Source organism: Suricata suricatta, chromosome 14 (genome assembly GCF_006229205.1).
Source record: "Suricata suricatta isolate VVHF042 chromosome 14, meerkat_22Aug2017_6uvM2_HiC, whole genome shotgun sequence".
Classification (NCBI taxonomy): domain Eukaryota; kingdom Metazoa; phylum Chordata; class Mammalia; order Carnivora; family Herpestidae; genus Suricata; species Suricata suricatta.
The window spans coordinates 12514901-12526205 of record NC_043713.1 but is presented as its reverse complement, the minus strand read 5'-3'; the positions used below and the strand labels follow the sequence as shown (position 1 = coordinate 12526205).

General features: G+C 45.9%; 1 protein-coding gene across 1 annotated transcript in view; it reads left to right on the top strand.

Moving 5' to 3' along the window:
• The window catches only part of SERPINB5 (serpin family B member 5), a 24018-nt gene that overhangs the window by 11556 nt on the left and 1157 nt on the right, over positions 1–11305 (top strand). The window contains exons 3-6 of the mRNA XM_029922637.1: positions 251–388; positions 3346–3463; positions 5823–5965; positions 8207–8374. Of these exons, the coding sequence (XP_029778497.1) occupies positions 251–388; positions 3346–3463; positions 5823–5965; positions 8207–8374 (567 nt within the window). The remainder of the gene's footprint in view (positions 1–250; positions 389–3345; positions 3464–5822; positions 5966–8206; positions 8375–11305) is intronic.

Below are 11305 nucleotides of genomic sequence, written 5' to 3'. Positions count from 1 at the left end.
CCCCCAGGATTACTCAGGACTGCACCCCCACCTACCCCTCAGGGATTACTCAGGACTGCACCCCCCACCTGCCCCCCACAAGGATCATCCGGCCCCAAATGTCAGTGATACTCAGGTTGAGAAGCCTTGCTTTAGGAGGACAGTTGAGCAGGGAGATCCTGAGCCCCCGAGGCAGCTGACAATGGTCCTGTATCCACTGCAGTGGGAAGAGGCAATGCTTGGTGGGTAATGGATTGTTTTCTCTTCACAGGTCCTTCATTTTGAAAATATCAAAGATGTGCCCTTCGGATTTCAAACAGTAACATCGGATGTAAACAAACTCAGTTCCTTTTACTCTCTGAAACTGATCAAACGGCTCTACGTAGACAAGTCTCTGAATCCTTCTACAGTAAGTGGGTTAACGCAAGTTGCATGTTTCAACATTTTACCAGGCGTGGCACTTTCACCGTTACACCTGCCACTTTGCTCTCTGTGAAAGCCACTTCTAAGATGCCTGCTTGTGATTTGAAGCTTATTAAAATAAATCAGTCGTAGTAGGGAGTGTGGGAGTGTGATCAGATGGAGGGGCACCAAATTTGGGGCGACCCAATCAGACGGAGGCCGGCGGAGGGGGAGGTGAGCATTCACCGAGGCAGAACAAAGGAGATAGAAGTTTATTGATACACTGTAGGCAGGACAGCAAGGGAGAGACTGTCTGCAGTGAGACAGTGGTGGGGGCTTACTTAAGGGGGAGGTGAGGGGTCCGGGAATGTCTGGAATTTTCCTTTTTTGATTTCTGTGACCTTTGGGTCAGCTAGGGTCCATGGATATTTTGAGGAGGGGTCTTATACAGCAGGACAAGGTCCCCACTTCCTGTGTTTATGCACAATGTTCTCCTGATGTTCCTCAAATCAATGAGAAAAATAATGACTGTATGAATTAACAGTTTTCATCAGTCACAAATTGGTTTTGTTTTACTTGGCTGGTCATGTGGGTATCTATACAAGGTAGCTCTAGGTATTTAATTTCAGCTATTTCTTGAAAGAATTGTATGAAGTATATAGTCGTATCCTTAAATTTGATCCCAGAGTATATCATGATATGTTTAAAGTCTGTATTTGAAACACGTCAGCATCCTGGACTTCTATGTGGATGTTCTTTCTCTACATTAGTAATAAAGAATTGATTCAGTTTGTGGTTGCCTGGTCAGAATTACAAGCTTTCCAAATCTAAAAGGTAGACTTCCAGTTAACTATTTTATTGTAGTTTTACTAACTTCTACTGTAGCTGTTTTTCTGGTTGAGATCTTTAGAGAGCATGGATTGTCCCGTCCGGCAGGTCAGTTGACGCAGGTCCTGAGAGAGGGGGTGAGAATGGGGTAGGGCGGGGAGCACAGAGAATGAAGGCCAGACAAGTCTCTGATCAAGACCCCCTTTACTGAGACCACGCATGTCTTATAAAGGGTAGATGGCGGGCAGCTGACGTGAGTTAGTTGCTAAGAAACAAGGGCGAGGACTGCAGGACGCTGTAGGCACTAACAAGAAAGGCTTGGGAAGTAAACAAGAAGGCCACAGCTGAAGGTGATAACGCAGCTCAGCTGTGCGGGTGGCTGATCTTGCAGGTCGAGGCACATGTCTTTTCTTCTGGCAGCTCCCCACAATGGGTCACTAGATAATTGTAACTTTATCTTTTAAAGAATTTTTTAAATGTTTGTTTATTTTTGGAGAGAGAGAGAGAGAGACAGACAGACAGAGCATGAGTGAGGGAGGGGCAGAGAGAAAGGGAGACCTAGAATCTGAAGCAGGCTCCAGGCTCTGAGCGGTCAGCACACAGCCTGACACGGGGCTTGAACTTGTGAACCCGGAGATCATGACCTGAGCTGAAATCGCATGCTTAACCGACTGAGCCACCCACGTGTCCCATGTTGTGACTTTTTTCTTATTGCTTGAAGACATATATACTCAGCTTTCTTTTCCTCCAACAATCACCCAGAGAATTAAAAAAAAAAATTGAGATGTGAGCTGGGGTCTGAGCATGGAAGAATTTTTGAAAGCTCCCTAGGTGGTCCTTAAGGAGAGACTGAATACATTTTGTGCCCGCGGTGAGGACGGTGGAGGCGTCTTCCCTGGGCTCTGACGTTCTGGGGTGGCCCCAGTTCCCAAGGGCTGCGGTTCACAGATGCCACGTGGCTGAGGCAGTCGCTGGGATGAATTCAAGGGGCCCCCTGTGCTTAGGACATTTCATCAGATATGTTTCATTTGGTTGAACTTCCATTCAACATTTTGAATTATTTCAGCCAAATTTCGAGTTGAAATACATTTTTTAAAAGACTAAAGAAATTAAAAAAAATAAAAAAATGTTTTCCAGTCCTCCTGTTGGGTGGATGTCACTTGCAAATGTACCAGTAATAGAACAAACAAGGTGGCCTGGCAGGGCGGTCACTTGCCTCAGAACTACTTGGGTGTTTGTGAAAAGTGCAAATTCCTGGCCTCAGATCACTCCATTGGGATGGGACTTGGGGTTTTGCACTTTTACCTGGCATATAGGGGCTGGGTTTCAAACTGAAATGTGAGAAGAATCACCGGGGAATCTTGTTGAAATGCACATTCTGGTTCAGTATGTCTGGGGTGGGGTCTGAGAGTCTGCATTTCCTTTTTTCAAAAATTGTAAATGTTTATTTATTTTTGAGAGAGAGACAGAGCATGAGAGGAGGGGCAGAGAGAGAGGGAGACAAAGAATCTGAAGCAGGCTCCAGGCTCCGAGCTGTCAGCACAGAGCCTGACGCGGGGCTTGAACCCTAGACTCTTAAGATCATAACCTGAGCCAAAGTCGGACGCTTAATCGACTGAGCCACCCAGGTGCCCCAAGGTCTGCATTTCTAGTAAGATACCAGGTGATGCCGGGGTCCCTGAACCATACTGTTAGTAGCAAGAAATCAATGGCGTCTGTATGAATTTCAGTGAATAAGAGTTTTCTGCTCACAGAGTTCTCTTTTCTGTACATTTATTCTGTTCTAAGATATTTAGATACATATATAAAATATACATTTTAATGTTTCTAAGTTCAAGTTCATAGTATCATTGTGTGGCACAATGTTTCTTTTATTCCTCCAAAGCTGCTACTTCATTGAGAGAAGCATTTAATAATACGTATTGTCTTAGAATTGAAGAAAGGAAACACTTTATAGGAAGGACAGTCATTGATTTTTACATGAAGTTTCCATTTATAGTATTTACAGATTTTGAAAGGGTATTCACGCCCCTGGACATTTTACTGACCCTAATTTGGTTGAAATTGTGGAAGGACGCAATGGTGTGACTATGGACTTCAGGTATTTTGTGATATTATGAGCTGGATCTTTTTCAGGAGTTCATCAGCTCTACGAAGAGACCCTACGCAAAGGAAATGGAAACCGTTGACTTCAAAGATAAATTGGAGGAAACGAAAGGTCAGATCAATCAGTCCATCAAGGATCTCACTGACGGCAAGTGTCTTTCACTTACTTGGACCCTGTCTTCTCTTAACTCTTTCTGCTAAGCATAAAACTGAACATCTGGAGGCTTCCTTGGATGCTTTTAGGAGCCGGGCTAGATTCTTGCCCTTCCAGACATTTTAACCAGGCATTCCTGGGCATGTCCTACATCATTAGATGACGGCAGGATTTCCGGGTGCCTCAGGGTCCGTCCACCTTGCTCTGCTCCCCAGGGAGCTGCTGGCTGGCCTCTCACCGGCGGTGGCTTCAGGCAAGTCCCCGGCCAGTTTCCCAGTCTGGGGATAAGGGCTCAGGCTTTATCTTAATCCCTGCGGCTCAGTCTGCCCTCTGCTAGGCTCTGGTCTCTTCCTCAGCATCTGCCTGGTCCTACCCCTGGCTCAGGGCTCCCCTGCTGCACATACGCTCCCCGCCACCCCCCTCCATTAAAGCTGTGAGTCATCCTCCTCGCTTGGTAGGAATTGGAGCGGAGATGAGTCTGAGTCCCTGTCAGCGTCCTGTCTCCTTCCCGGGGGCATGTTTGTGTTGAACACGGTGGACTTGTTGGGACACAGCACCTGAATGTGAAGGACCGACTGTGCAGACGGACCTTTCAGGTTCCCCTGCTGTGGTCCGGGGAGGGACTCACCTCCTGGGCAAGGGGGACGTGCTTCCTGTGGGAGTGGCCAGAGGGGTCCTGTGGCAGTGCTGACTCAGGAATGACAGAGTCCACGCTGTGACTGCAGAGTGAGGACACGGAGAGAACTTGGAGTCGTTCAAGATCTGGATTCACATCCAGACACTGCCACTTTTAACCTAGTTACTTGAATAGGGAACCTCAGTTTACTGAACTGTGAAATGGGGCAAATGTTACCTGGTTAATTTTTACACTGTTTTTGTGAAGATCAAGTTAGATAACAAATAATATCATGAAGATAACATATGGTAGCCATAGCTATGCATGCAAACACATGAATATGCATACACACACGTCATTGAAGCGACCTTTCTTTGACTTCATATGTCAAAGAAAGAAGAAACCATTTTAAGTAACACAAGACAAAGCACAGTTGAAACATTTATAAGCAAAAAGCAGCTCCATTTAAATCACTGTGTAATTGCTTTGCTTCTAGAATTGCCATATAATTGTATTTTGTGCTCCAAGGACCTTTAAAAAATCTTAACAAATTTCAAGTTTTTATGGGAGAAGCTAGCTTAGTGAAAAGCCCTCTGAGTTTAGAATTGGAAACTCTAGGTTTCGTTTGAAACGACCACCTACTAGCTCCCCTTCTTCTCTGGTCTTTAAGTTCCTTCCTTGATGTGATTACGATTCAGCAGATCACATAACGTTGGCAGGACCGAAAATGCAGGGCCCCTTATTTAAAAAGGTATGAAGCGTTTTAAGGTGGTGACGGGGGGTGCATCCAGCCAGTACAGCGCCCTGCGGACACACGGCCCCAGGTCCACGAAGTGGGTCCTGAGCGGAGACGTGACAATCCGAGGGATTAGTGAAAATCCCTTGCGAAAGATGCCGGTACTACTCCAACATGAGGACTTTGTTTTAGGAAGGCATTATCACTCCTGAACTGTGGTGGCTGTTGGGAGCCTGATCTCTGCAGTAATTACAGTGCTGACCTTGACCCAAACAAGGGTCTCCAAGGATGCAGTCGTGGGGAGGCGGGCGAGGGGAGGGGGCGTGCCACGCTGTTTGGTGGAGAGTGCAGCTTGGCCTTGTGCAGCTCTGCTTTCCAGCTGTGTGAGCAAGGGAGGCTGCCTGGCCTCTCCGAGTCCCAGTTTCCTCAGGTGTAAAACGGGGGTAATGATCTTGGCCTTACAGGATCATTGTGAGGGAACACACGGGAAAAGGCTAAAATACACTCGTGAATTTTCAATCCCAGAGCTCAGGCATTGGCGTCCGAAAGACTCAGTTTTGAATCCTGAATCCCTCCTTGTTCATGCGACATCTTGGGCAAGGGGCTGAACACCAAGTCTCAGCTTCCTTATCTGTAGAATGGGGAGAAATACATGCTGTCGTGCATGCGAAGGTCTAGCACATTGCCCGACATGAGGCATTCAAGAGTGGCTGCCCTTATTTTTTTTCTTCCTGTTCTTCCTTTCTTCTCCGTCCGCCCCCCCCTTCCCCTCTGCTTTCTGTCCACCCACCCCTGCTGCCAGATCTCTCTGGTAAGTCTTCCTGTAGCAAAGGGGGACCAGAGAAAGGAAGCCTTCCTTAAGAGGTGGTCTGGGCGATCAGAACTCGCTTGGGCGGCTCCAGCCGTGATAAACACCCAGGGAGCGGCCGAGCGTGTGGATACCAGATGTGGTCTTGAGGAATAACCTCGTGCCTTCTGTGGTTTCCTACAATTGTTTGCAGGCCGCTTTGAGAACGTTTTGGCGGACAGCAGTGTCAGTGACCAGACCAAAATCCTTGTGGTTAATGCTGCCTACTTCGTTGGAAAGTGGATGAAGAAATTTCCCGAATCCGAAACCAAAGAATGCCCTTTCAGAATCAACAAGGTATGTAAGGCCGCATGTCGAAGGCTCCCAAGAATAGATCTGAAAAATTAAGGACAAGCGAGGCCTAGGAGGTAGTGGGCCTTTCCTGGGACAACTGGGAGGTGAGCGGCAGGCAGAGAACTGTATTCCAGTCTTTTCCAGAATGGTTACATTGTTGCGCTGCTGGTGGGTGGGCTCTCCTCGCTGGGAAGCGCAGGCAGGCGATGCACAGAGAATTCCTAAGGATTCGAACCGTCACTGATCTGTCAGTGTGGCATCTAACCAAGCAGTAAAACGCTGCTCCGGGCTGCGTGGGGGAAACGCCCTCCTTTTGAATGCAGACTTTTCCATTGTTTCCTTTGTATTAATTTTGTCAGCCTCTGGACTTTTTTCCCTTCCCACAGTGTCTTCTTTACGGTGGACTAAATTGGGAAGGTATATTATTAAAGGTTTAATATAGTGCCTATTCGGACAAAGTGAACACACACACACACACATTTTTTGGAAGAGTCTGTCCTTGGTCATGTGCTCAGAAGATACGTCTCTTGATTTCTATTTCAGAAAATGGGATTACTGTATCCATATTCGGTGCTGATAAATGAAATAGACGGCAGTATTTGGTGGCCACCACTTGATGCAAATTCATATGACTAGCACTCTAACTTGACGGAGAGTTTTAGACAAATCTAGAGCTTCTTTAAGAGAAATAAATGGAAGAATTAGCAGTAAATTTCAAAAGTAGTGTTTTTCTATCCTAATTCTATTTCTGCTTGTCCATAGAATGGAAATCTTTAATTATTTATCGACCAGATATTTACTGAGCAACTACTATGTGCTGGGATATATCAAGATAATAAGAAATAGTTTCTGCTTTGACTGTAGTCTAGTTAAGGTGGGGGCATCAGTCACATAAATAAATATTTCTAACCATGTGACAAGTATTGAAATGGAGGTATTACAAAAAATAAAGTAAGTACAGTCTAGCTTTGCTTGAGAGAGGTGTTGGGGGAAATTCAGTTTACTGTTTGAAGATCCCAGATAAAAGTTTTACTGAACGATTATCTTCCTGGCCTGATATGAAGTTTAAAATCTCCCCTAAAAGAGATCCAGTTAACAAGCAAATACCCCATGGGAGATATAGATCGACATAATAATTACAGTAAATTACGGTCAGTCTCTTTCTCTTTAGTATGAACTAATTTTCCTTCAGAAAATCAGTCATCTAAGTAGCGGAGACACAGTCAGATATTGATGGGGCCAGAGGGAAGGAAGGGCCCGGGATGCTGCCTGGAGTGAAAAGCCTGGGCATTCAGACCCTTTTAGCGCAGAAATGCATCGGAACTGGAAGCAACTTAAATGATAATTTGGTTTCTTAATATTCTCATTTGAAAAACTACGCAATATTTTAAGCATATAGAAAATAAGACAAACACCAACGTACCCAACAGTTAGCTTTATCAATCTTTATATTATGCTGTATTTATTGTAGATCTTTTTAAAGAAATAAAATATAACAACAGCAGCACCTCCCTGTGGAGCCCCCTTTCCCCATCTCCTTCCCTGTTCCTCCCCAGAGGTAACGATCATTCTGAAATGTCCCATTCCCTCATGTTACTGACAAGGAAACAGGCCTGAGAAGTTTAAGTGATTCGCTCAAGATCATCCCGTCGGTTTATGTCACATTGGAGCTGGAAACTGACCCCTAATCCAGACTTCTCCATCTGCTCTGATCAGAATAGGTGGCCATGCAGGGAGAGGGGGATTAGAAACAAAGGAGGACGGAGGACCAGACACATGTGATTGGTGTCTCGCTGAGTGCCTAGTGTCCCCGCAGAGGTACTCTATTAGGGAAAGCTGCCTAAGTAGCTATGTGGTTCGCACACGAATGTACTTTCAAGTCTGCTCTGCCAGGAATAGTTTAAAGAGCTTGTGATTATGACCATCTATACAGACTAAGTCAAAGTTTGCCTATATGTTCAGTCCTACTCTCTCATTTTCAATGTTTTGTATAAGCAAGTGCATATTACACACAGTTCCTGAAATAGATTAGAATGTTAAAGCATGTGAAAAACTTTTCAGAGGAAGTCATTGGCTCTTCAGGGGATAGTCTGTGAGGGTTCAGGATCCCAGCAGATGGATTACACCGTGATGGCCTGAAACTATAACGTGTGTGTGTGTGTGTGTGTGTGTGTGTGTGTGTGTGTGTGTGTGTGCTTATGTAAATTGAAAAGCAAGTGATCCAAACTTCTTCTCCTTTTATAGACGGACACCAAGCCAGTGCAGATGATGAATATGGAGGCCACGTTCTGTATGGGCAACGTTGATGGTATTAATTGCAAGATCATAGAGCTTCCCTTTCAAAATAAACACCTCAGCATGTTCATTCTGCTCCCCAAGGATGTGGAGGATGAGTCCACGGGCCTGGAGAAGGTGAGGAGGGAGGCAGGTGTGCAACACAGAGGTGCCACCTGCTGTGACAAGGAGATGTGTGGACAGCACTGTGTGCGGCTGTGACACTGCCCTGCCTTCCATGTCACTTGCTCAGTCATCTCCAAGGGTTTCGTGGTCCTTTTTCTAGTAGAAGCATCCCTGTGTTTTGTTGAGTGCGGGACGTGAGCACAGCGGGGGAGGGGACCGGCCTATGGTCACGTAACTCATCCATGGCATGTAGAATCAGAATTTGAGCCCAGAAAGTTGGAGTCTGTGTTCTTCATCTGGTCTCGAGCACCTCTGGATGCGTGTGGTACATTTGTTACAACGGATGAGCCGGTTGTCCACGTGTTATCCATAAAGTCTGCAGTCTGCTGTCAGGTTCACTTTGTGTTGTACATTCCATGGGTCTTGGAAAGCCTTTTAATGCATAGACATGTATGGGGTTTTATCATGCTTCCTCCTTTGTGGAGGTTACTAGACTCACGAGGTATAAATAACAGTAGAGGTTCTGCTGCCTGTGAAGGATGCTGTAGCTCTCCCTCTGCTCTGGCAGCCCCGTCCCGCCACCCGGCTCCCCTGCTCTCCCTGTCGGCCCCTGCCTTGGCCCTGCCTTCCCAGCTCCCTTCCACCTGGGCCTCAGCCCTCGGCCAGGGAGAAGGATGGGCTCTTTGAGGACCCCAGAGGTCCCCTGGCTCATTTCCAGTCATGCCTCAGTTCCTCCCTGGCTTTCCCGGGGAGGGTCTAAGTCCGTCTTCATCCTACCTGCTGTTTTAGTGATCAATACGCTTTATCCATGACTGGCCTTTGTTATTCTTTTTCTTTAATTTTGTTTGTTTGTTTATTTATTTAGAGCTCTAGCAGGGGTGGGGCAGAGAGAGGGAGACAGAGAATCCCAAGCCCTGATGTGGAGGCTCAAACCCATGATCAAACCGTGAGATCGTGACCTGAGCCCAAACCAAGAGTCGGACGCTTAATGGACTGAGTCACCCAGGCACCCCTGGCCTTCATTATTCTTTTATTCACTGCACTTTCTCTTTCTCACTGCACTCCATGCCCTGTCTCCTCTGCTATTCAGCTGTCTTGCACTTTACCTACTTACCTGAAAGACCCTTGTACCAATTTTTTTTTTCTGGTTAAAGTACAGAATGGAAGAAATTGATCTCTTGAGTCTCAGATTCAAGAATACAAGTAGCGTTCCTCTCCTGGGCCACCATAATAAAGTACTACAAGCTGAGTGGCTTAAACAAGAGTTTATTCTCTCACAGTTTCAGAGGCTAGAAATCTGAGCTCAGGGTATTTGTTCCTGCTGAGGGTTGTGAGGGAGACTCTGTTCTTCTCTGCCTCCCCGACTGCCCCCCGCCCCCGCCCGCTTCTGGAGGTTGGCCGGCCGTCTTTGGTGTTCCTTAGCATATAGAGGCATCACTTCAATCTCTGCCTCTGCCTTCACATGGCTTTCTCCCTGTGTGCGTGTGTGTCTGCATCCAAAGTTTCCTTTTTTATAAGGACACCAGTCATGTTAGGTTAGGGTCCATCCTAATGACTTCATCTTAAGTAATGACACCAGCAAGGATTCTGTTTCCCCATAAGGTCATGTTCTAAGGCACTGTGGGTTAGGACTTCAACATAAGAATTTATTTTTCTTGGGGGGACACAATTTGACCCATAACACATATATAATGGAGGGGGGGGAAAAGCTTTTTTGTTTTTCCTTCTGAGTAGTCTTTAAAAAATTTTTTTAAAATGTTTATTTTTGAGAGACAGAGAAACAGAGCATGAGCAGGGGAGGGGCAGAGAGAGGAGACATAGAATCTGAAGCACAGACTCCAGGTTCCAAGCTGTCAGCACAGAGCCTGACACAGGGCTTGAACTCATGAATTCACAAGATCATGACCTGAGCTGAAGTCGGCCACTTAACTGACTGAGCCACCAGGGTGCCCCATGAGTAGTCTTTTTGTGTTATGGATGAATTTCCTTCCTTCTCTTCATTCTCGGACAATAAATGGACAAGAGAGTATATCTTTGGTCCCCCAAATTCTAGTTCCTTATGGCAATCTTTTGGTTCTAATAATTTGTCATAAATAAAAACAGTAGTCATTGAATACATGATTATCAGAGATGAAAAAGAGAATCCACCGGCACCCTGTACTGAAAACAAAGCAGACTTGGGACCAGTCCGTGACCTTGCCATGTTGCTGATTTTTACGGGTGTCACATGAGTAACTTCAGTGCAGGACTGTCCCTTGATAATAACAGTCTCTGTTGTCCACGTGTTTCTTCTCCAGCCAGTGGGGCATTGGGAGGCAAGGAGCAATTGAAGATTTGCTCGGTGAAGAATTTTGTGATGAAACCATTTCATGTGTCATTGCATATCTCTCATTTTTAAAATAACCAACTGAAGTGGATGCATTCATCACCCCCCGGTCTTAGAGAATGACCATAGACAATTTAAATTCCTGTTTTAGAAAGAGTAACGTTAGATTTGATTTGAGTTACTTTTGATGCCAGGCCAGGTACTTGAATATTCTGGATTTCCTAGAAGAGAATTTAAAACAAGTATTCAAGGCCAATGGAGTATTACATGGCAGTGAGAAAGAATGAAATCTGGCCATTTGTAGCCAAGTGGATGGACCTCGAGGGTGTCATGCTAAGTGAAATAAGTCAGGCGGAGAAGGACAGATACCATATGTTTGCACTCATAGGTCTAACAGGAGAACAGGAGAAACCTACTGGAGGACCAGGGGGAGGGGAAGAGGGAAAGAGAGTTGGGGAGAGAGAGGGACGCAAAACTTGAGAGACTATTGAATGCTGAAAATGAACTGAGGGTTGAAGGGGAAGGGGGAGGGGGGAAAAGAGGTGGTGGTGATGGAGGAGGGCACTTGTGGGGAAGAGCACTGGGTGTTGTATGGAAACCAATTTGACAATAAACTA